The 24,935-nt window shown below is 40.8% G+C and overlaps 1 protein-coding gene across 1 annotated transcript in view; it reads right to left on the reverse strand.

The window, feature by feature from the left end:
- The window catches only part of GUCY2C (guanylate cyclase 2C), a 50,068-nt gene that overhangs the window by 19,694 nt on the left and 5,439 nt on the right, over positions 1–24,935 (reverse strand). Inside the window, exons 6-18 of the mRNA XM_054386578.1 lie at positions 23,931–24,027; positions 20,726–20,834; positions 19,429–19,564; positions 18,763–18,848; positions 18,222–18,333; positions 15,192–15,273; positions 12,684–12,789; positions 12,112–12,174; positions 11,442–11,513; positions 10,476–10,580; positions 9,197–9,283; positions 4,599–4,731; positions 2,745–2,882 (exon numbers count right to left, since the gene is read on the reverse strand). Of these exons, the coding sequence (XP_054242553.1) occupies positions 2,745–2,882; positions 4,599–4,731; positions 9,197–9,283; positions 10,476–10,580; positions 11,442–11,513; positions 12,112–12,174; positions 12,684–12,789; positions 15,192–15,273; positions 18,222–18,333; positions 18,763–18,848; positions 19,429–19,564; positions 20,726–20,834; positions 23,931–24,027 (1,326 nt within the window). The remainder of the gene's footprint in view (positions 1–2,744; positions 2,883–4,598; positions 4,732–9,196; positions 9,284–10,475; positions 10,581–11,441; positions 11,514–12,111; positions 12,175–12,683; positions 12,790–15,191; positions 15,274–18,221; positions 18,334–18,762; positions 18,849–19,428; positions 19,565–20,725; positions 20,835–23,930; positions 24,028–24,935) is intronic.

The following is a 24,935-nucleotide window of genomic DNA, read 5'->3' on the forward strand; positions in this document are numbered from 1 at the left end:
TAGAGCAGCTTGGGATGCCTAAGCATGCCCAGTGTGCATGATCACCCTAAAAAGATGCAGTAGCTTCCAGATTTGTGGTACAGAAATTACAGACTAGAGAAAGAGCAGGAGATTTGAGTCTCCAAAATACTGTGCAGTGGAGAGACTGCTAAGAAGTCTTCTATGAGCTAAGAGACAGAAGAATCTGTGCAAGTCTCATACATGCAAGAGGAATGTGTTTGATTACCACACTGCACAAACCTGAGAGGGGAAGTTAACAGCAGCCATTAGCAACACTGCAATTAGCCAGTGGCAAAAAGTAGTGGAACAAAGAGGCAACTCGAACTGGTACGTGACAAGATTTCACAGTTTTGAGAAGTGAACACAGGGTTTCTACAGAAGAATGAAGCAACTAGCTGGCCTAACAGCTGTCTCACAGAGAAGTCAGTGAAGAGGATTATGACCTAGTTACTTCTATACATTAGAAATTCAGTTCTATGTTCCTGCTGTTGTTGTGAAGTCTTGGAAGAACCAGTTGACAAGCTGTCCTGAAATATTGATATTATGTCTTCTAACTTGTAGAGATTAAGTTCTAATAGCTTAGCCATTGAAAGACTTTCTGCAGGAGACTTAAAACCCAAAAGAATCTAACATGCAACAGGGACATTTCTTTGCCCATTGCCATTGTCTCTACCTTGGTATTATTTTCCCTCTTAGATATTTGTACATTAATGGTCATTCCCAGTTTGAACTGCTGTCTTCCAGAGTTAGATGATGTCACAAACAAAATTCAAAGTGTTTGAGTAAGTATGGTCTGCTGTCTTGCTGCCTCATCTGTCTAATGAATGAATCCAGACATTTAAGTGAGGAGCCACTTCAGCAATACATAATAACACTCATTGCTTTCTGCTACATGAAATTTGATGACCTGCTGAAATTAGGCTGAACACGTATATTCAAACTGAATAATCAAGAATAACAACAGAAGCCATTAGATCAGCAATATATATTTTAGACATCTACTAATGCTTTTTAAGGGAAAAGCTCGGGGAAAAAAAGCACTGAATAGAAATAGAAATAGAAATAGAAATAGAAATAGAAATAGAAATAGAAATAGAAATAGAAATAGAAATAGAAATAGAAATAGAAATAGAAATAGAAATAGTAATAGAAAACTTAAAATTTCAAGTGAAGTTGAATAGAAGTTTCAAGTGAAGTGAATAGAAATAGAAAACTTAAAATTTCAAGTGAAGTTTACAAAAAAGATTTTGTTTTTAAAGTTATACTGAATCCAGACTTACCAAAAAGGCTTCAGGCCCATTAAGTTTATTGCTGTGTTACTAAACATGCTGATAATGTGTGCCTATCTCCATCAACAGCACCTAGAGGTGCTAAAAATCCTCTCAATTAGATGGCTTAACCTAATGCTATTTGAAGGGGGCAGTCTTTCTAAAATGACAAAATGCAGTGTTAAGAAAGAGGTCAAAATTAAAAGAAGAAAGCAGATTGTGGCTGTGACAGCCAAGGTCAAACACAGATCATTGAGGATACTATCATATCTTAGAAGAGCTCAAAACCACTGTGTCTGAGGCTAACTTAATAAACATTAACATAACACAGAAAGAATATAACTGTTTAGAATACATTTAAAAGAATGTGGTTTGTTATAAATTTGCTTTGCAAGTCAGAATGAGCAAGGAAGAACATTTATCTTTCCATTTTCCATGTATTTTGGCAGCATTTGTAAAATCCATGAATTTTTGAGTATTGTGCCTGCCTCTTCCCAAGAAAAAGGAATACAAAGACTTCCTTTCTCTACCTCATCTTAAATGGAGTCCTGAAGAGTTTACTTGAGGGGGTACAGGAATTTCTAGTGTCTTTTAGGTCTACATTTTTATTAAAGAGTTGGCAATGTGAAATACTGTGTTTCCCCAAATATGAACATAAATTTACTATTCTTTGGGATGACAAATGTCCCCCACAAGTTATTCTCAAATGTAACTCAGGAAAAGAGCTATTAGGTTGTCTAGCTGCTGCTCTAGGTGCTTTAACAAATGTGAGGCAGATCCATTAGAATGACTCAGAGGTAAAGGCAATGTCTAAACTTGTTGTTGGTAACTGTCACTAGGAAAATCCCAAACCCACACATGCTTTTATGCCAGTTCTCATAAATAATAATGCCTGGATTCTGGGAACTGAGATTGACTGGGCTGTTAGCCACTCAGAAAGCATGTCACAAAATGCACAGAATGGGGTTTAATGGATGCACTTGGAGGAGGTGCTTGCTCTGACAGAAATTAAATGACTAAAGTTAATTTTGACAGGCTTGAACAAAATCTGAATTGGCAGTTTGTATGACAACTGTTCTTGTGTTATGCTGCTGAGCTTTTGTTGCTCTGTGCTGACACTGCTGATTTATGATGCCTAATATGAGTGAATTACTCTATGCTGTGCATAACTCATAAAAGAAAAACCTTTGTGATCTTTAAATGCTACAGTTGGTCTGGACAGCATTGTATAATGTTAACTTACGTAATGCTGTGACCAAGGTGAGGAGGGAGAAAAGAAGGGTAGGAAAACTCAATGCAAACTTTGTTTAGAGAAAGAATAAGGACACATGCCCCACAGTGAGGTCCATCAAACAGGCTCTCCATTCATGACAAAATGAAAGAAGCAGCAGTTGCAGCTATCAGAGACAGAGAATGGGTCAGTTACAGCTACACCATCTTGGAAAGCTGCAACGGAGGAGAAATTTGTGGCTATACCTTTGTTGTCCCAGCAGTGTCCCGTGTAGAAGGTCTCCCTGCGCAGGATGATTTCCTGGGCAATGATCCCATAGCTGTACACATCACCTTTCTGAGATACATCAGCATGACGGAGGTGCTCAGGAGCTGTCCACAGGTCTGAAGATCCAGATGGCAGTGAGGGATGAGGCAAAGGGGGAAGGGAGAGAGGAAAATGAAAAAGGGTGACCTTTCTCAGCGCATCCATTTGCTATGATGATATTCCATTTCACTCTTTCTGTATGAAACCCAGAGCCCACTGGTACTGTTTATTTCCTGTTTTAGCATTTTTCTTGAGTAGCTTATATCAATGCAGGTTAGATAAACCTCTAAAATGGTGTTTTTCAGTTGTCTGGGATTCACTGACCTTACAATTTTCCACTATAGATGCAGACCCTCGCACCTCCAGAAAAGTTATAGTTACTGGTGGGGAATTTGCTTTCTTTAGCTACCTCTCATGGGCATCCTAGTACTAGTCTATGCATCTGTATAAGACCAAGGAATGCCAGTGCTAAAAAAGAAAGAAAAAAAGCCAACCGACCAAACAAACAAACCCAAACCTGAGCCGTAACTTTTTTAGTTGGGTGCATGGAATATGTCACACAAGATGTCAGATGAGAAGACTGTAGTATTTCCTAGTGGCCTTGATATCATAAATCTCAATAATTCACAAGTGCTTTTGAGTCTGACATAATATTACCTGATCATAACTACTTTCTTCCTACAGCAATGATTACTCTGTATTTCTAGTGCAGCAAAACCAGAACACTGCCATGGTATGACAGTTTGTTATGACATGCTGGTGATGTATCATAACAGTGACCTGACCCTGAAGATAGTGTTATGATATCAGGCTGCAACATCTAACCACGATGAGTCTATGGTTCTCTTGTGAAATAGTCAGTTTTCTTCAAGGAAAGAAATCTAATAACCAGAATGTTGAGGCTGCTTATAAGCACTGAAAGAAGAGAAATACATTACAATGTAACAATAATAAACATTCAAATATGAAATTCATCAAAGGGAGAAGGAATAGAGCACTTAGATTCAGAGCACTTTTTGTACTTTTTTTTTTTTTTAAGTTCTCATTGTTACTCTTGAGCATCTTTGTGTCTGAATGTAAAAATTTTTTTCTCAGTCCAGTTGCAGCCACAGTTTTTCCTCAGACCATATACTGCAGTTATGGCACAGTGGTGTGCTTATTACACCCCAAGCTCTACTATACAGATTCAGAGGACATCATTTCAGATGGACTCATCTTTTCACTCAAGATCAAGTAAGAAGGAAAAGATGAGTAGAATGGAATGCTCTGTTTTACAGAAATATCCTATGAATATGAGACAAATAGAAAATATAAAGAAAAACTGTGCAAATTATTCCAATCTGATTGAACACAGATTTCTAGATTCCTACCTAAGAAACAAAAAAATTAAAGTTATCATTGCATACCATTACAGATTTTTTAAGGATGATCAGAGTCACAAATGTTAATGTTTAAACTAAATCACAAAGCACTATGTAACACATGGATCTGATCAGTGACAAGATCCTGTAGTACTTAACTCTTTTTCTTCACACTAATTCAGCATTACTCTTGGAGAGAGCTGTTTGCATGGAGATCTTGGATGCTGAAAAAGTTTCTTGCATTTCAGCCACATGTGAGATCTCTGTTTTCTAAAGTATAAGTTGAAAATTCATCTTTCATTTCCTTCTCACCTATATTGGATGTTTTGTATTGTGTATAATTTGTTATTAGGCCCCGCTGGACTATGAATATAAGAAAATTCCATTGGGTTGGAGACCATGAAGGAGAGTCCAACTAGGTACTGGTTTTACCTTTCCTTGGAGGCAGAATCGAATTACAGCCGAAATCAGTGATCTTCACTACCATGCGATTGTCTACTACACAGTTTGTGGATTTGAGTCGACCATGGACTTCAGTTTTGCTTGAGTGCAGGTAGGACATCCCCTGTGGTTGATAATAAGAGAGGAAGGAAGCAAGTCTATGTGTGAGTCCCTCAGCTGTTACCAGACTCAACAAAAATATGAAGTTTTAGTGTAATATCCGTCCAAGCAATTAAATGGCCCTAATCAGCAGTTGACATGCACATATCACAATTCCTTGTCATGAAGGGAAACAAATATTCTCTTACAGAGGAGACTTTCCAAGATGACAGAAACAGTCAGTGTTAGAAAATGAAGATATGGATCATTAGAATGGCCATCCTTCCTCTTCGCTAAAAGTTTGGCATAGCAGCATGGGTTTTGATAAGATGATTAGAACACAGTTAAGCAACTAGTAAAATTTATTGCCTCCCACAGAAGTTTTGATTTCACTGTCAATAAATGGGGTTTTTTTTGGTATATTTAGTACAGATTTATTGCAATGTCACACAAAAGTGTGCTTCCAGCTATGTGTTCATCACATGGACACCATAGGGGGTGAGAGGCATTACTCTTTGTGTCTGTATTCTCTTTGAAGATTACCATAGCCCAGCAACTTCATTCAGAAGCATTGCAGCAGATCCTTCTCTACAAAGCAGAAGGCTAAAGATGAGTCAAAGCAGAGAGTGTTAAATGATGCACTGAGGCTTAAATAAGGCTTAGAAAGTCTCTTCTAGCCTGACTGATGATGATTTTCTCTGTACTAGTCAGTACAGATCACGTATCTATGAGCTAAAGTTGGAAGTGGGCACCATGAGGACTGCCAGACAGTCTCATCTCTATTTCCTGACATTCAGACTCTTGACTCACAACACACACAGGTGTGTAATTTGCCCCCTTTTACTCATCACTTCCAAATTTATCTCATTTAGCCTAAAACGCTCAAATAGAGTGCAGTACATGAGAAGGGGCCTGCACTGAGGCATAGCAGGAAAAGAACATTAGTAAAGTGGGTGTACACCAAAGAAGGGAGTAGGTATGCTAATTTGCACCCTCTTGCTATTATGTATTCTGTTTCATCTATTTCTTCTGAGTTACTTAAGATCACATCTACTTACAGCCTACTGCTGGTTGGTTTTCATCCTATAGTCCTCTTTCCTGTATCTCAGTACGGGAAGCACAACCTATATTCTGGAAGCACAATCTGTTCTGGAAGCCAGAACAGGTATGACATGTCTGTTTAGTTTATTGTCTGAAGAGTCTTCCACTTACACTCTTACATGGAAAGCTCATCTTCCTGTTTGATAAGTGGTAGACAGACTTTAATCAGGGTTATATAGCTCATGTAACATGTAGTCGTGAATATACTGTATGACATGCTGGAATTTCTCTCCAAATGCTGGATACCTGTAAGTGGGGACAGATCAGCAAATGCTACAAGGGATCATTGAGATGAGATGAGCTTTAAAAACAGCAGATGCCTGAGACACAAGCAGCCTGCAAGAGATGCAATCCCTGGAGAATGTTGTTGGACTGGTTATCCTAGACCTATCCAGACCATGCCAAAATTTTACAAAGACTGTGCATGCTATATCCAAAGAACACATTTCTTGATTAGACAGCTTTTATTATGCAGTTCTGATGACACTATCCAGGATGTTTTGCCTGCTTTAGGTCCTATTTTCTCCAGCTGTGCTTTCTTCCAGATCCTGCTTTCATCATCCAGGAAATATACCCATTGCTACAGCAGAATTCCCAATAAGTTTTAGCATCAAACAGCAGGCAAATGTAATGTTGATTTCCTAATACCAGGGCTTTCTTTTTACAATTTCTGGAGGCAGAAATCCTGTAGATGTGCCTCATAAAAATTTCCTCTTTCCTTCCAGCTATCCTATTCACCTTTCTGAAAACACAGAACCTACTAAGAACCCATAACGTGATTTTCAAAGTGCATGATGACTTTCAGTGCAATTATCCTAAATTCTTGAGGTATTCTTGTAACCTCTGCTCTGAAGCTTGGAAGTTTTAGTCCTGACTAAGAAGCATTTCCTGACACAATGCATGAATATTACAATCCCTTGCACAATATCCTGCAGCAGCTCCTCATTTAATAGTGTTGCAACAACAGTCTATGCACTAACAACTGCAAGGCTTGATTACTGCAATTCCTTCTTAGCAGACCTTTCATCAGAGCTCTTTGGTTACATGTAGCCAAATCCATGTAGCTACAGGCAGTGCCATGAAACCTCGAGACAGCAAAGATAGCAACAAAAAGCCCCAAACAAACAAACAAAACCAGTAAATGGACCAGATTTAGAGCTTCCTCTGTGGCTGCCCCACTGCTCCTAGTGGCCCAGGGGCTGTTTTAAGAGTAGTCACTACTTGGCTAACTGTACCAGGGAATAGAAACGATCCAATCTCTGTTCAGAAACACTGATACAGCAGCTTCTGTGCCAGATGAAGAGTAAGCAAAGTGCAAAGACTTATTGGACAACAGTAAAAGCAGGGTGTAGTAATGCGGTGGTGTGGAGAGAGAAAAACTGTGGCTTAACCCCAACCAGCAACTAAGCACCACACAGCTGCTCACTCACTCCTCTTTTCCCTGCAGTGGGATGAGGAGGAAAATCAGGAAAAACAGGTGAAACTCATGGGTTGAGATAAGAACAGTAATGAAAAAGAAGATAAAATAAAGCCCAAGAAAAACAAGTGATGCACAATGTGATTGCTCACCACCTACTGGTTGATGCCGAAGCAGCAATCCCACCCTCCCAGGCAACTCCTCGTTTGTGTACTGGGTATGATGTCCTATGGTATGAACAGCATCCAGTGAAAACTGTGGCTGTGCCTGCCCTCTGCCCAGCTCTGTGCCCTCAGAGACCCTTTGGCTTCATGCTGCCCAGGTTTGTCACAGGAGGCTAAAGGAACTGCAGGAGCTGGTCACAGGGATTTTAACAACCCCAAGAAATGGGGCTGGGCTTTAAAAGAGCAGATACTGAGATGAGAGGAACTGGAGCTGAAAGGCCATGAAATTATTTATGCAAAGGAAGAAGCCATTCAAGTGAAAATAGACAGGTGCCTGGAGGCTAGGAAGCTATGGTTTGGGAAAAGCAATACGAGAATTTCACGGAAATGTCTAGGTCCCATAGGTTTCACCAGTATCAGTATCAGGTCAAGCAATAGGAGAGGCTGGCAGATCATCCATACAACATAACTTTCCTGATATTCCTAAATACATACAAGTTTCCAGGAAGCTTTTGTGAACCATCTCCAATATAGCTAATTATGCTCCGGAATAATGCTCAGGAGCCATTCCACAGGATAAATGTGGTGAGCTGCCCATCCTCAGATGCCACGTCCCTGTTACCAACAGTGCAGTGAATGACTGTGAAGTCCACATCCTAGTGAAGTCACTGAGCACTTGGTCATTCCCTTCAGAGGGTCTGGGATTTCTCTCTCCTTCTACTACTAGTTCCTGTTTTCTAAAGAAACATCCGAATGTGAACTGCAAGGGGTTAAAAATACCCTGGATTTTGATATGCTGTAAGGAAGAAGGGGAATTCCACTGCAGCTACTTAAAGTGAAACTTAATGCTGATGTTAACAGAACTTGGAAGTCATTAACAAGGCCAACAAACTGTGACAGTTTGGATTAAGGGGGCTTTAATAAAGAGCAAGATTTTCAATATCTCTTTGGAACAGATACAGTGGAGTCATTCATCATGGAAACTAAATTTGAACGGATGCATGCAGAGAAATGAGAGGACCATCCAACTGCAAACCAGCCACAGGAAGAGAAGAGCCGTTGAGCACTAGCATAAAGGCAGAGATAATTCTCTGCCACCTGCAGAGGTACAATAAATTAATATACCTGTGAATTATAAAGGCTCCTTAACTGCCAACTAAACAGATATGTCTGTAAGGGAGAACAGAATTTCCTTTACTGTGCACACTGAGTCTATCTACCACAAGGACCTAAAATGAAAAGATCTATTGAAAGCTACTGAAAAACAGTCTTGGTTTCTGTGCAAGATTAATGTCTCCTCTCTCAAACTGCCTGAAAGAGATAGTCCTAGTAAGTGAGAAAATGAGAATGCAAAATGAGCTGTTTGTTTAGAAAAAGTCGATCCCACCTCTGGATAAAATGAGAATGATTCCATCATTTGAAAAAAACACAGTTTTCCTTTTTATGCCTTACCTGAGGCCAGAGAGCAGTGTGTTTTGAAGGTCTTGTGACTGTGCAAGCCCTGTTAATCAGAGCCACTGCTCAAGAGATTGTAATCCTCTGCTCTTTAGTCCACATTTCTTTGTGGCATGCTTTATTTTTTTTGTTTATAAGTAGCCCAAAGCCAGCTCTGGACCCTATTTCCTCCTTCAGTTTGAGAACCACTGGCTCCTCCTGTCTCATGTATCTGTCCCCATGAAAGAAAAAGTGGAAGAGCATACAGCTCTATCAAGGAAAGGAGAAAATATTGAGAGCTGCTTATCTCTAGAAGATCAGTTTTGCAAGACAGGACAGGTTGACTAAGGTTGCACTGTCAGCAGCCTGCTTACCTTGGCAATATCGTACATGACAGAGATTTTAAATTCCCAATCCATGAACGTGCCATCAGGGTAGGAGATTTTATCATTTAAAACATCCTGTCAAAAGAAGAAAAGAATAGTTCTAATCTACTTCAGGGAAAAAACAGAAGATGGGATATGAGTACCTGATTTGCACAGCCTTTCAACCAGCAACTGAAAGAGGTAGCCCTTCATTTTTGATGGTTACATGCAGTAAAGCAGGAAATGTGCACTAGAGCAGGAGCTGAGTCAGAAAACAGGGAATATTAAATATATTGAAGACTCCATATATGAGGGGTTTCTGTAAATAAGGCTAAATTGTGAATTTGCTCTTAAAGCTGAGCCTTTAATAAAACCAAATATCTGAGAAAGAAATGGGGAAGGCATGCAAGACAAAGAGAGAGGAATTTCTGTGTTTTGTGCTCACAATCCATTTCCTACCAATTTATTCATGGCCTTATTAGATCAAAGTAAACTGTTCCTTTATCTTAAAGTGCCAATCATTTACAGTTCTTCCAGCCACTGTGATTTCCGTTGCTAAAAGTAAACATCTGTGAGTATGCCAGTTTACAAGAAAAGAGCTAGAGATAGAGCTCTTATTTTGCTGCTCTGTGCTTGTTCCAGAGACCACTGCTACTGATGAGAGCCTTTGTATGAACTCAGAAGCAGAGACAATGTGTGCCTGCAGAAGAGCTGACACCATTATTTCTTGATGATTAGCACTGGAATAATCTTTTCATAACTTTTGCCAGTCATCAATATATGATTTCTTTTTATAAACAAAAATTAAGGGTTGTTGTCCCTTGGAGCACAGGATTTGCCATATTCCAGGCTCAAACTCTTTGTCCCTTGTTAATATCGAATATATTTTTTTTTCTATCCTTTCACACCCTGGGGGAATGGTGGAGTCCACAAGAGCATCAGCAGAGACAACAGCTTTGAAAATGAAGAAAATGTTATATCCTCCCAGTAGGGGACACAGTACAAATACTGGCTGCCTGGACAGAGCTCTGCCTGTACTTTCCCTTTCTTTCACCTCACTTTATCCTCTGGCCACTGAGAACCACTGAAGTGGTGGCAGCTGCAGGAGCACCTGGGGAAACCTGGAGAGAACTGAACAAGGCAGAAGAAATTCCAAGTCAGAAACCTGTTGCTACTTGCTCAGTCTATGGCTGCTGCATGAAGGCCAGAGACATAGAGAATGGGAATATTTTTCTCACTTTGAAATTTTGTGATTTGGGGGTGGAAGGAGACCTGCAAAATTCTTTACCCGCAGAGAACCTCTTTCGCAGTACTCAATCACTCCAAAGATCATGGCGTCTATCTTCACAGTGCCATAGAACTTGGTCAGGTTGTAATAATCAATCTGCAGGAGCTAGAGCAGAAACATTACATCTGTTTTTAAAGGCAATCATTGTAGGTATAGAAACACAAGTCAAGAATACTTGTGTGCTGTGGTTTTTTATCTCAGGCCCTGATAAGATGTATGAGTTTCCTTTAAACCAATGTGTACAAAGGCACTGAGTACACTTTGAAGACATCTGTCATTCCAGAGCCTTCTGGATATTAAGGAGTGAGAGGGGTTGCTGTTTGGATACTTCAGTTCCAGAGCCCATTATTGCCTCTCTATTCAAACCTCCCAGCTGATCAAAATATCCATTATGAGTGACAGAATGTTGTGAATAAGTCTGTAAATAAATAAGTAATAAAAATTCAACAATGCTGCATGGTTTTATGGACCTTGTCCATTTATATAGACAACTGTAGTTTACCTTGAGATATTTTGAGACCTTATTGAATTCACAGTATAGCTGTGTTACATAAAAACTATTCATACAAAAAAGAGGCAGTACTGCAGCCAAATTCATCTCTTATGTTGGAAGGATTTGTATGCACAAGTCAGCAGAGAGTCACTTAGAAAGAACTGCACTTGGCATTCAACAATAAGATTTAACTGCAACATTCCTCTACTAATGAATTGACATGATTTGAGCAAAAAGAGTGCATTGCCTATCAGATATAAAAATGTATTTAGCAAGGCCAAATTACAGAGCCTGAGTTACTTCCCTCATCCTCAGCTTCACGGGCATACAATTCAGACAAAGTTCATCAAGCAATATCCTTTGAGGAACTCTTTACCCATCCACCTCACAAATATGCACAAGCTACTGAAGTTGACAGTAAAAAGCAATGATTTCATTATAGGCTCCATCCCACCCTTGCATTGTCCAGTTACCTTGTTCAGTTCTATTTTTTGCTTCTCTGAAAAATTACCATCACTGTTTTTGAGATCCTTTAGGATCACCACCTGAAGAAAAAATACCAGGGGAGAGGGGGAGTGATAGGTTTAGTACAACAGTAATTCACTCTTCTTTTCCAACAAATGTCCATACAAAGAAATACTTCAGAAACATTTGCCTACTGCTTTGTTGTTGGAGTTTCAGTGAATCAGCTAATAAGTAACAGAGCTATATTTCCTTCAAAAGATTTCCCAGGGAGATAGCAACTATTTAGAACTGTCGATGATGCAGATTTTAACACAACATAAATATACCTCCTTCAGGTGGATAGCTCTACTGAATGTACAAGAGCTGCCATGAAAAAAGCCTGTCCTCCATTAATCTGTCATCTCTTCAGCACCAAAATATATCTGATTTCTGAACCTTCTCTTTCTACTTCTGCACTTCTGGACTAGGCTAGGGTATCCTGGAGCCTAATATATTGTCTTCCATCAGTAAGCAAAATGCAGAGTGTCTGATAGAGAATGAATGGCTTTTTCCTTCCACAAGATCTAGCCATTTTGCAAGATCAAGGGAAATGGAACTGTTTCTGAAGAGAAATGACCTCCTCCCAGGAAGAGCTCTCCTAAACCAAAGAAGGGAGCATGGACACTGCAGTCAGGTTACCTTCTTGTCATATTTGCCTTGGCGCAGTCTCTGGGTGGTGTCACGTCTCTTATCTTCATCGATCTGAGAACAAAGAAGAATAATTAACTTGCAATTATCACCTACTCCCCATTTGCCAGGTCCAGAGAGATAAGCAAATGTCAGTGTGTGCCAGAGAGAAGCATAAGCCTCTCTCTCTAGGGAGGGCCACTACATGCCACAGAAAGTGCAGGACATCCATGCCACTCCCTTGGCTACCAGGGCCTCCACCTGCTGCTTCCATGCTCTTGGGCATTACAGAGGCATAGCAAAGCACAAGGAAATCACTTGTAACAGGAAGAGACTGGAAATTAATACCCAGCCTATTCCCACATCACAAAATGAGGTTTACTGCTGGGGAACAGATATATTTTATTAGGGAGAGAAAGATGGGGAATAATACTTTTTTCTTCAATATAGAAAATGAGGGTTAAAGAAATTTCACAGATTCTCCCTGAGCCTGCATTGTAGTCAGAGCATGCCAACATCCCATCATCAATGGTCTTTAAAAGATAGAATGCAAGGCCCAGCTTTGGGCATCATGCTTCTCTTACCTTCAGACTGACATGACTAGTCTCACTGGTCTCCAGAGGCAAGATTTCCTCAGGTGGTATATGGGACCATTTCTTCCACCGGCGCTCGTTATCTCTCCTGTACTTCCTGCAAAACAAGTGAACAGAATACCCTTCCAGTGAGCCAAAACCCGCAACAGGAAATTAAAACAGGGAAGCTTCTAGTGTCAGGATGACACAAGGTTGGAGTGTCAGGGTGGCAGGGTTTGAGTACAAGCACTGTGGCTCCTATAACAGTCTTCCAGTTTGAGGCTGCTCTAATTCCCCTAGCTTTGTGAAACCCTAAATGCTCTTTTATTTTCATAGACCTAGCAGAAGAACAGACCAGACTCTGCAGAACAACTGCTAGATACATTACTAGAATCTCAAGTGGGGGGCGGATGGGGGGGGGGCAGAACAATTTAAAGCACAAAGGGCCATCTGGGGTTTATTGAGTTTCTTCCTCCATGCTATTGAATGTGCTCTGAAGGGAGGTCCCACAAACAAATGCAAGCCAAAGGAAGTCCTGGATGGTAAGACCTGGTGTGACTACAATGCCAGGAGAAGAGATAAGAGATGAGATGGGTTTTTTTGTGGGTGTCCCTTGTATGCTGCACATTTTGTAAAAATTAGGGAAAAGCCATTGAAAGAGGGAGGAGGAAACTGCTGCCTCTCTTGCAGAATTTCTCTTAGAGAAAAGCTGCAAGGTGGCTAGTACTCATCAGATTACTTACTTGTGCAAGTCCTTCCTCTATTAACCAAAACCAACCAACCAACCAAACAAAAAACCCACACAAAAAAACCCCAAAAACCCACAGAGCTGACTGGAGAGACTGCAGAAGAATCCCAACACAGTAATGACTCCAAATGGGAGATCCCATGGTATGGACTGGATGAGGCACTCAGTGCCATGGTCTAGTTGATTAGTTAAGGTTGGGTGATCAGTTGGACTTGATGATCTTGGAGGTCTCTTCCAACCTGGTTGATTCTGTGATTCTGTGACTAAAAACATAAATGTTCCCTTTTCCAATATGTTTTAAGGTATATATGTGTAAGAAGAGGGAGACCAATAGCTGCAGTAAGAACTCTTTTTCTCAGTTCAGTCTTGTGAGCTGTGCTGTATTACCAGGATGCACTGCAATTCAAACTGGTATCAGCTGGTGATTAAGTACAAATCAACCTGAACTAAAATCTATTAGGTCTACTATGTATTTTTATGTATTTTTTCAGGACTTTGCCTTTTTATTTAACAGTCAGAACAATGCAAGGAGTTGTGGGATAGTTCAAGCATCCTAGAAATGTGGGAGATAAAGAAGGAACCATGAGGTTTTTTAATTTGTTTTCACAGCTGAGTTTCTCTTCGTGTTGGGAGACAATCTTCAGTAGCAATTATAGTTCAGAAGTCTGGTATTGTTTCAACAGTAAAAGGGCAAATTTTACTCTAAACTATCCTTTATTTTTATATAAATCTCTTTCATATTTTATATATCTCTTCTATATTTGGTGCTTGGGAATATTGCAGTGATCTGTATACATTAATAATGTGATCGTCTAAACAGAATCTTGGATTTTATTAGTCTACAAATGTGGAAGGGTATAGAACCTTCTACAATAAGTCTATGCCCTCTCCAGACAAATTTTGAGCAATTTTCATAGCATTTACAAACTTCACCTGTTTATATGATAGTGCTTAGATGTGGCAATATTTAGCCCTTCTGTTTCTTTCGTACATCTGGATGTGTAAGAGTTGTATACCTTCGTCTTTGATTTTTCCCTCAGGAAAAACTTTAGTTATCAAGGCAGATTGATCCACACAAAATAAGAGACCCTGGGTATGGTGGGTTTCTAATGAGGTTTAAGAACTTCATCTTTTTGCTTAAGCCCTTATTGTCTCACTTTTTCTGGCATTCTCTGATATATAGCAAAGAGTGATGCTGAGCTACTGAAAACCTGAGTAAGACATTTTTTAAAACAAATATGAAAGAAAACCATATACTTTGGAAATAGAGTGGCATTTCTTCCAGCAATTGGAGACATCACTAATTTCTAGTTCTGCTTGTTCCATCATGATAAAGCTTCATCATGTTTTATCATGATGTTTTGACTCCTATAGTGACTCAAGACAAATATCTCCTTCCAGATTGAACTTTTATGTCACCCACAGATTAAAGAAACATAAATGAACCCCAAGTAAGCTAAAGATTTACAGTAAAGTGGAAAAGGTCTGAAGGCTGGTCTGAGTCATATCTCTCTCTGTATGGCTAGGAATCAGAGCTTTTTAGCAGATGCAAAATCTGTGAGCCTTGCTGCATCTTCTCCCTTGATTATTAACCTGACATAACAATGCTATGGATGCAAACACAACTTGGCATCTACAAAAGAGTTCACACTGAGGGCAGCCACCCAGGTATGTAAGATAAGCTAATGAAAGGCTCTTGAAGGAGAAATTAAAGGCATTGCCCTAGGAGGAAAACTGTTCAAGGAGGAACAGAAGGTCAAAGGGGTTGATACCTTAGAACCAGCAAAGAGATGATCAGAACGAGAATCACAATTCCTGTGAGTGTGAAAACAGCAACAGTCAAGATGTGTGGGCCTGCAGAAAAGAAAAAATTAAAAATAAACAACTTGACAGAGGACGTTGAAAAACAACATTTAAGAAATTGAATAAATTACCTCACCCATATGTGTGCAAATCACAGAAGCTGTGCAGGGGTATTCTTTGGTGACATCCAAATTAAGAGGCTTTGGTAAAGCCAAGCACTGTATAGAAATGGCATGTGCCTCTTTCACTGCAGAATGAAGCATGACCCAGAAGAGCACTGCAGTCTTGCATGGGCACTCTATAGGGACACCCAGCTGGGAGGTGATATAAAAGCACTGAATCTCACTTCAGCTCAGCAGCAGCTCCCAGGTGTTCTCTTTAAAAACAAACTAGGATAGTCCAGGAATAAAGCTAGATTTTATTAGTAACTATGTTTAAAATAATCAACTAGCCAAACTTCTCCATGTAATAACTTCATAAGAGTGGATGGCAGAGGCAATCCTTGGGTACAACTTTTTGTGGGGTAGGGGTGTAAATGGGGTAAGCAGCTGATTTGAAATCAGAGTCACTGACTGGCAGGAAACATTGTTTGCCCTCAGCCTACCCAGGGCTTAATGACTGCTTTGGATAATGCTTTGTCTGAAATGGGGAACAAGGCTTTGATTCTTACTGGCTTTATCATTAAGCACAATACTCAGTGATGACTTTCTGATTCAGGCTTTGTAACATTTGTGTTTTCCTTTCCAGACCTGCTGGGTACCCATTCATTGAGAAAGACATGCACTGCTTTGAACCTGAATTTTCCACAACTGCTCATACCTTCATCACCCAGACTGTTTACTGATATAACCTGCTTCAGGATATACCCAAAGCTTTCAGACAGAATTGCAGCTGATACAGAGTACAGCCACTTGTGGATTCGAAAGGCATTTCTTGCAAGAACTTGATATCCAACAAGAGGTCAGAGTTTTCAACATTTCACATCTATGTTCTCCGTTTATTAGCCTAGTTATTTACATTTACATTCTGTAGTTGAGGACAGAGGTTTGGAGCCTGTGAACTCGTTTATGAATACTTCTGTGTTGGGATGATGAGTGCTACTGAGTGGACTGTACTCTTCAATAGGAAATTCGTGTGCTGTAGAGGGGGAATTAATTTGATGACAGCACAAAGCTAGCAGGTTGCCGTTTCCCGCGGAAGCTCTGTGGGGCCACAATTTCCCGTTCCTGAGTCTCTGCTGACACCTCCTGGCTCTTAGCATTACAACGTGCAAACGGAGAGTGCATCGCAAATTAACTGTTTTCAGGTCGCCTGGAGCCAGAGGTGTTTGTGCATTGAAAACCAACCTTATCCATACTTACAGTGAGGGTTGAAACGTCCTGAAAAATGGGAAAATGTGGATTAAGCCTTTTTTTTTTTTTGCGGGATTCTAGGATGAAGGAAGGTAGCAGCTGTTCCCAGTTTCAGCTTAGGATGGATCAGGGCTCTGGTTGCTGTGTCTGGTTGCTGTGTCTGTTTGCCTCCCCAGAGATAAAAAATAAAACCATATTTCTGGTTGGAAGGTTTGGGTGTGTTTTGGCACACAAATGGTGATTATTTAAATTTTGGCTGTAAAAAGTTGCCGTTTGGATAACATATTTCTTTAGAATCACACCGAAGAAAGATGTAATTTAAAAAAAAAAAAAAACGTGAAAACAATCAAGTGCCTGTGGGAGGTAGTTTTACTTTGGTTTAGTATAATTTGACCAAAAAGTCAGGTCTTCATTAAGCACCAAATGTTAAGCTACTGATTTGTAGCTTAACAAACATAGGAGACAAGGACATAGTGAAGGGAATGAGAGATTCGTCAGAGATACAAATGAAAGCTTCACCGAACTCCCTCTGCTTTTCCCAGAGATGTCTAACTGGAGCCTCAACAATGCTAGCACCTGCTCCTGGCAGCTCCCATGGGTCCCTGACAATGAACTCCTACTTCCCTGATGAAAGGAGGCTGTATTTTGGAGCTCTATGATTTACTTCTCTGAGAAATTAAAAAATGTTTGAATCCATGTACCACTATACTGTGAATGGACTCCTAGCACAAGGTGTTTGCTTCTCTGGTTGCTGCTTTGCTTATTCCCTAAGCAGTACAGAGAAACAATGGAGGTCTTAGCAGAGACCATTAACACTGGCACCTCTGGACACCATAACCAGTCATGGGAATGACTCAGGTGAACGCAAACCTACTGTGCTCTAACCCTTGCAACCACTGCCACTGCAGTAGTTTTTATCCTGCATATGCCTTTCCATTGTCAGTTCCCATGTGGCATCAGTCTAAACTGGGGAAACAATCCCAGTCTGATCAGACAGACAAGGCTGTATTCTGCTCTGTTGGATAGCAAGGGGGTTCATCTAGTCTATCCAGGAGTCACCAAACAAGCAAGAAAAGGAGATGTTAATTTCTGGTCTAAACAGAGCAATATCCTAGTTTCTTACTATCTTTCTGCCAAGAGCCAGCTCTTCTAAGACACCCCTCCTGAGAAGCATCCTGAATCTGCACAGTGTTGTGTCCTCTCCCCAGCTCCCTATGACAAGGAAAAGGGGCAAGCAGAAGCCACCATGGTGCATCAGCAATACAGAAATTTAGAGTCAGATAACTCATCATAACCTTAACTCTGCTGCCTTTTCTGAACACTTTTTCAAGTAACATACACCACCACCATCTTCTAGTGAAGGTTATGTATTCAGGGATGACCTCTTCCAAAACACACTACAACACTACCCATACAGTCACTGGTACAGTATGGAGTCTATCAGAGACTTAGCAGAGTTTAAACAGAAATGCAGATTTGGAGCTGGTCTGGATGCAAAAGACATGGGAGGCTGGGGCAGAGGAAGGAAAGATACTCTTCTGCTCCCAGCTCCTGGCATCACTGGCTGAGGGCAGTGTGAAGGTAGTGTGCTGGTCTGCAGAGTAGGTGGATCTTAGGATGAAGAAGTAGGTTTAATGGGTGTCTCACCAGCGCCTGGGATGTCACTGGGCAGCTTGTGGTTCTTCCAGATAAAATCCGGGCTTGTAGCCTTCTCGAATGTCTCATTCTTTTGAGTGTTGAAATACAGAAGAGTTCCAAACTATGAGTGTAGGAGGGAAGAAACAGTCAGCAGCTGTGCCCTCCCTCTTTTGTTCCTCACTTCAAGCTACCCTTAATGAATGTATTGCCCAAACTTAACGTAATTCTTGCTCTTTCTGCTACAGTGGTGAATTCCTCAGCTTAGCCATATGTTTGGCTGCCATTTTTGTTCTCATTCCTTCCCTGTCTCTGAAAAGAAATTTATCAGTCTCACAAAACACCAGCTGCACTTCTACTGAATCACCAGATAACATCAATCCATAATCTCCAGCACACCTCTCACGACCCCCTCCCAGCATGCACAGCATGCCTTGGCACACCACCACTTCTGCTGTAGTTATTTTCATCATTCTTATGCAATAGTAGAGGGCATTTTGTTTCTCCTTTCATCATACGTAAGGTCAAGCAGTTGCTCCCTGGACATACATACATGATTTGCAGTCTGTGACGTGTACAGCAGGGTCATATTGGTATCAATGTCTCCAAACTGATCTAGAATCACAGGACCCAGTAACCCTGCAGACACAAGGAATTAGTCAGAGGGCTTGTCTTCTCAGAAACACAAATATGTGGAATAAAGGATTTCTGATGCTCAGGATATTTTTCTTCTTCATGCACCTGCCAGAATACGCATTGGCTGAGTGTGCCACTACTTCTCCCTGAATAGCACACTACCTTTTTTCTACAAAACCCAATAAAAGGTGTTAAAACTGGCTGCACTGAAGAGGAAAGTCTCTCGCTAGCTATAGAAAAATGTATTTGTAATGTCTCTTCAGCACACCAAGAACGTCAGAGTAACCTCCCTTGAAGGGACCGTTTTGGAAGTGAGAAGGGAAATGGCCTGTTTCCACCTGCAGTTTGCATCTATCAGCAAGAAAGGAAATTTAGAGATACTTTATTCCCCTTACTCTTTTAAGAAGGGGGAAGAAAAAGAATGAAGTTCTTTTTTCCTTTAACTTCCTGTCTCTGTATGTCAGCAAATGTCCAGACTGAGCAATTGCCTATGTAGCTCATTCCAAGATGGAACTTCCTAAGTCCCTCAGCATGGCTTGACTTTGTTTTCATAAAGTCAGTCAGGACTGTGCAGGGTTTTTACCTTCAAAAGTGATATTTCGGAATTCATTGATGAGACTAAGAGATGACACTGGCTTCTGGGAGAGGATATAATTCTTCAGAACATGTCCAAACAGCAAGACTGCATTATAATAGCCAACAACAAAGTCATCTTCCATCTAGAGCAACAGAAAAAAAAACAGCACTTTGAAAGTTCATGTTTCTGCCTGGTGGTTTCCATTTGGCAAAAAAATTCAGCACGGAAGACTAGAATCTGCTGAACTCTGAGTGAGTAGATGGGCAATGCCACATCATCATTCCTGCTTGGAAAAATACAGGTAAACAAAATATATTTTTGGTATATGAAGGCAGGGAGATGTTAAAAACTTAAAGGAGGCCAGTGTGAAGTTCTGGCATGCTGATCCTGATACAGAGGATTCAAAAATTGCACATTGCAAGTTCTGGGGGACCCAAAGCTCCTTTTTTTGGATTAGAGTTTCTGTGCAGATAATGCATTATGGTGCCAGCAAGTCTGGGCTTCCAGATGGCCACAGCTCAGGGGCAAGGAACTGTGCCAGAATTTTCATCAGTCTGCCACAGAGCTGGTACCCAAGAACCGTTGAGCTCAGACTGAGGGATCTCAAGCCAGAAAGCTTCAGGCTGCCTGCTGGAGAGCTGGAGCTCAAAGCCACAAATTCTGGAAGGAACTCTACACGTAGAGTCTGGTTCCTGGGCAGATGGCAGGAGTATCAGTTTCACTAAGCAGATACAGGGTGTGCATAGTTTCCGCTTTTCAGGAAATTAAAAAAAAATACATATTTCACACACACACACAAAAAAAAAAATCCTGGTTTTGCAGTTTAAACAGAAAGCTCCTGGAGAGAAACAGAATGGTTGCCACCCCTTACTCATATCTGCACACAGAAATCAGCCAACAGTTATTAGTTCTGAACTTTCCACCCTCACATCTCAGTTACACCTATAGATCTTCCTTCAGCAATGCCTTGCAGCTACATGTAAGATGGTAGCCCCTCAGAGGTGGAGTCAGAAGGCCATGTACCTGTAAGTCTCCCTCACACCCATGAACATGACACTTGCAGACTGCATTAAAAGCTTGAGTTCAACCTCACAAAGTGGGAATACGAGAGCCTGCATGTTTGCCTTATGGTATTACATTTTTCCATCATTATAGTAAGACAAAATGTCATCCTGCAATGAAGTAAGAAAATACCAGCATAGAAGCATGATGAAGGATGTCTGCAGCTGTATTTTTAATTTTCATTTCCTAGTGAATATGAATTAATTGAATGCAATAATCAGCTATAAAATAGCGTGGTTACCAGGATGGAGTCATCAACGGTATTCAGGGTGTCTTGAGCTGGTGGCAGAGTCAGGACAAGTACATTCTGCATGTAACTGGCTGAGATGTTGTTCTTGAAGTACATGTTACTGCAAAGGAAAGCACAGGAACCCCAAGAACAATCAGCAATAAGGGCGGTGGTAAACATGTCAGAATCATTCTCCTCTCCCCAGTGGCACTGTTATTTAACAGGTTTAAACTCTAGTTCTAGAAATAATATTTCACTGTTGACAAAACTCTCTCTGTTACTCATTCCATGATGCCAGCTTCTTTGCTTAGCTCCATTAAAAGGCAATATCAGAGAGAGAGATCTGGCGATGTGAAACTCTAAGGTTTCAGTGAATTATTGTTACTATTCTAACTGGTCTCTGTCCTGTTTATTTCCTCTTCCATCAAGCAGGAGTTTATATATCTTTAGAAAAAAAAAAATAATCTGTGGTTTCTGACTTCTTCTGCACTCTTTTGCATATTCCTCTAATTTTGATAGACTTGGTCACAGCAAGATTTGCACTAAAAGCATTTACCAGAATGGTATGGAACAATTGGAGAGGTGCAGAAAGCAGATTAGTGATTTGGTTCATTCAGTGAGCAAGGAAAATCAGATGAAACTCTTGGTTTCATCACACTGACAGTCTATCTGGAAGTGCTTTGCAGACTGGCAATGACTGGATTCACATGTTAAAGAGGAATTTAGCGACAGAGTGTCAAGTGGCAGCATCTGTCACTGCTAGAGATAGCAGTGTAAGAACCTTCTCTCATTTCTCATGGTTAACCATTCCTTTGCTTTTTTTCAGTCAATACTCTATTATTTGGAGGCCACAGGCTTCAGTCCATGACCATCAGAGGGTGTCCTAACACTAGAGCCCTGTCCCTGCCTTTCACTGAACCTTCTGACTTTTACATTGCTCTTTTCAACCTGAGCAATTTCAAAGCGTTTTTCATTTGTGCTTGGAATGAACTAGCCAGGTAAAAAGGAAAATTCATTAGTCCTCAGCAGACTGAATAATCCTACAGCATCCTACCTTCCCTGACGGAGACTTAAACACTGTGTTTGTATCGTGGCTGCCAGAGGGCTCAGAGCTGAAAAGAAAATTTAAACCCACTGCTTTGTCTGAGGGACTTGACTCCAGGAGATTCAAGGGACCTTGCCCACCATCTTCTCCTACATCTTGAATTAGTTTGGAACTAACATGGCTGTCTTTTGTTTCTGTTTCAAGAAGAATGTGATTTGAGATGCTTGTGTACTTGGCACTGGTTAGGCCACACCTCAAGTACTGTGTCCAGTTTTGGGCCACTCACTACAAGAAAATATTGAGGTGCTGGACCATGCCCAGAAAAGGGCAACAAAGTTGGTGAAGGGTCTAGAGAACAGGTCTGACAAGGGACAGCTAAGGGAATTGGGATGGTTTCGTTTGGAGAAGAGGAGGCTGAGGGGAGACCTCATTGCTCTCTACAACTGCCTGAAAGGAGGCTGTAGTGAGTTGGGTGTTGGTCTCTTCTCTTCTCTCTAGTATCAGGCAATAGAATGAAATGGCCTGAAATTGCATGAGGGGAGATTTAGATTCGATATTAGGAAAAATTTCTTTACAGAAAGAGTGGCCAGGCATTGGAATAGGTTGCCCAAGGAGGTGGTGGAGTCATCATCAAGAGAAGTGTGGACATGGCACTTTGGGACATGGTTTAATGGCCATGGTGGTGTTAGGTCAATGGTTGGACTCAATGATTTTTAGAGGTCTTTTCCAACCAAAATAATTCTGTGATTTGAGATATTCAGCCAAATCAGGGGTATGTAGCAAATTTAAGGAGGACAGTATATAAAATGGGTTGAGGCAGCTGGGAATTTCAGAAGGATGGATATCACAGTAGAGAAGCCCCTAATCACCCTCACCTATTCTGAGGCAACCATTATAAATGCAACAGCAGTAAGTAAAAGTACTCCTAAATATAGACCCCATTGTGTGTTTGCAAAGAAATAGGAATTGTGGCCATTTCTTCAGGAAAAGCAGCTGGTGATTCCTAGTGCCTGGATAAAGTGGTGGGAAGTCTAAACCTCTAGGCATTTCTGAAAAGTATACATGGTGAATCTGGAATTGTACAGGAGATCCTACTAGAACTTGAACCACAAGCTCCACTTTGGGCCCAAAGGTTAAGTGACTGAAGTCAGTAATCCAAAGTGCTCTACCATGCCATGTCAACATCAGCTTTACACATGAGGGTCAGGAAGTCCCATGGGCCCCAGAAGTTCATGGATTTTTTTTTTTTTAGGGGCTATATCAACAGTGAAATAAGTAAGCTTGAGACATGGGCACATGCGTTTGCCTTATGATCATCCGTACCATTAACTTGCCAGCACGGTTCTAAGCATGGTTTTGGTCTAGCTTTCTCCCAGTCTGTGACTTGCTGTGGTGACCAGAGCCATATCCATAAAGCAGTTTGGGCATCCACACTTAGCCATATAGATGTGAGCTGTGCTGTGTCACTTAGGCTCAGGGCCCGAGTTCAGCTCTCAGTTCTTATATACAGACAAAACTTTGAGGCTACCATTGATAAGGTCAGATTATAGCAGTCCTCAATATTGGTCCTCGCCTATAAAGATTTTGTAATTAGTAATGTAAAGATTAAATTGAGGTATATATAGATACATAGATATATGTGTGTGTATGTATATACTAAGAAATGTTTTTGAAAATTAGATTTATGTGTTATAAAGATGTTGAAGAGATGGTTATAAAGTAGAAGAGAAAGTTGTACCACGCTTTAAAATGTAAAAAAGTAACTAAAAAGAGCCACGTTCTGAAAGCCACATTTACCTAATTGCCTGTTTGGGCAGAGTGTATGAAGAATGTACAATATCTCATATGAACAGCTCATGACCACTCTGATTTTGGATTCTGTGGTTCTCTCATGGCCTCCTATCTCAGGGTTTCATGGGATGATATTAACCTTTTTTGCACTGCCATTGCCTTAGAAAAATGTTATGTAAACTAAAGGGGATATTGTGGAGGGCATGCTGTAAATTTAACACTAAGCTGCTTAGATACATGGCAAGATATGAGGATTGATGGTAATGGAAAACATTTTGTGAGAGAGCATTTCTTCAACTAAACATTTCCACTTAGACTATTTCTATTATCTCTATTGTTCAAACTGCAGAGAAAAGAGGAAAAGCAAAAGTGACACTTTACTTGAAGAGATCTATCAGGATGATAACAATGTCCTTATCCACTTCCACTGTCTCTAAGTCTTCAGTGAGGTCACCTGGAGAGCCACACATGATGATCACTACAGATTGGACAAAAAATGAAGGCAGATTGGTGAAAGGTAAAGACAAAAAGAGAACATTTGCTTGCTCCTCCATTCTTAAGTAAAAGGCAGTAGAGCAATACTGGACTAAGGCACATTACCTGCACTGTGCTGGACCCAGGCACAGAGGTGTACTCTCTGTAGTAGGACTGGGTTATGTGAGTGAAAATGGTAAAAGGTGCCTCAAAGCCTGCACCATTTTCTGACTGATTGCACTAGAGTACTACCATTATCTCACTCAAACAAGCATTAACAGTTCTGATGCAATACAGGCTACTGAATATGAACATTTCCAGGTTAAATGACATTGAAGTAATAGTTTCCTTGGCTTACTTGTTACTCTCACACTCATCCCATCTGCTGATGCCAGGTGCTTAGTCTCAGGAGAAGATGAGGTATTTACTCACACATTTTTTCTAATTTAGATAGATCACTTCCAGAAGAAGTACCCCTTGATGGCACAAGTGAGGCCCATATATGTCTTCCTTGCAATGAGGGCCCCAAAACTGAACATATTACTCAAAGTGTGGCCTCACCAGTGCTGAGTGTAGGGGGCAACCACTTCTCTGGTCTTACCAGCCTCGCTATTCCCGATAAAGGCTGGGAGGTTGTTGGTCTTCTTGGCCACCTGAGCACACTGCTGGCTCATGTTCATACAGCTGTCAACCAGCACTCCCATCCTGCCTCTCTGCAGAGCCTTCCTGCTTTCAAGCAGATCAGTAATCCCTCCCATCTTAGTGTCATCTGCCAGTCTGCTGAGGGTGCACTCAATCCCCTTGTCCAGATCATTGATAAAGGTATCAAAGATACCTTTAAAAAGGTAATCCAAACAGCTCTCTGGAACCAGAATATTCCATCACATTTTATAGAGATGAAGAGAGGAATCC

The sequence above is a fragment of the Indicator indicator genome, chromosome 14, assembly GCF_027791375.1.
Source record: "Indicator indicator isolate 239-I01 chromosome 14, UM_Iind_1.1, whole genome shotgun sequence".
Taxonomy (NCBI): domain Eukaryota; kingdom Metazoa; phylum Chordata; class Aves; order Piciformes; family Indicatoridae; genus Indicator; species Indicator indicator.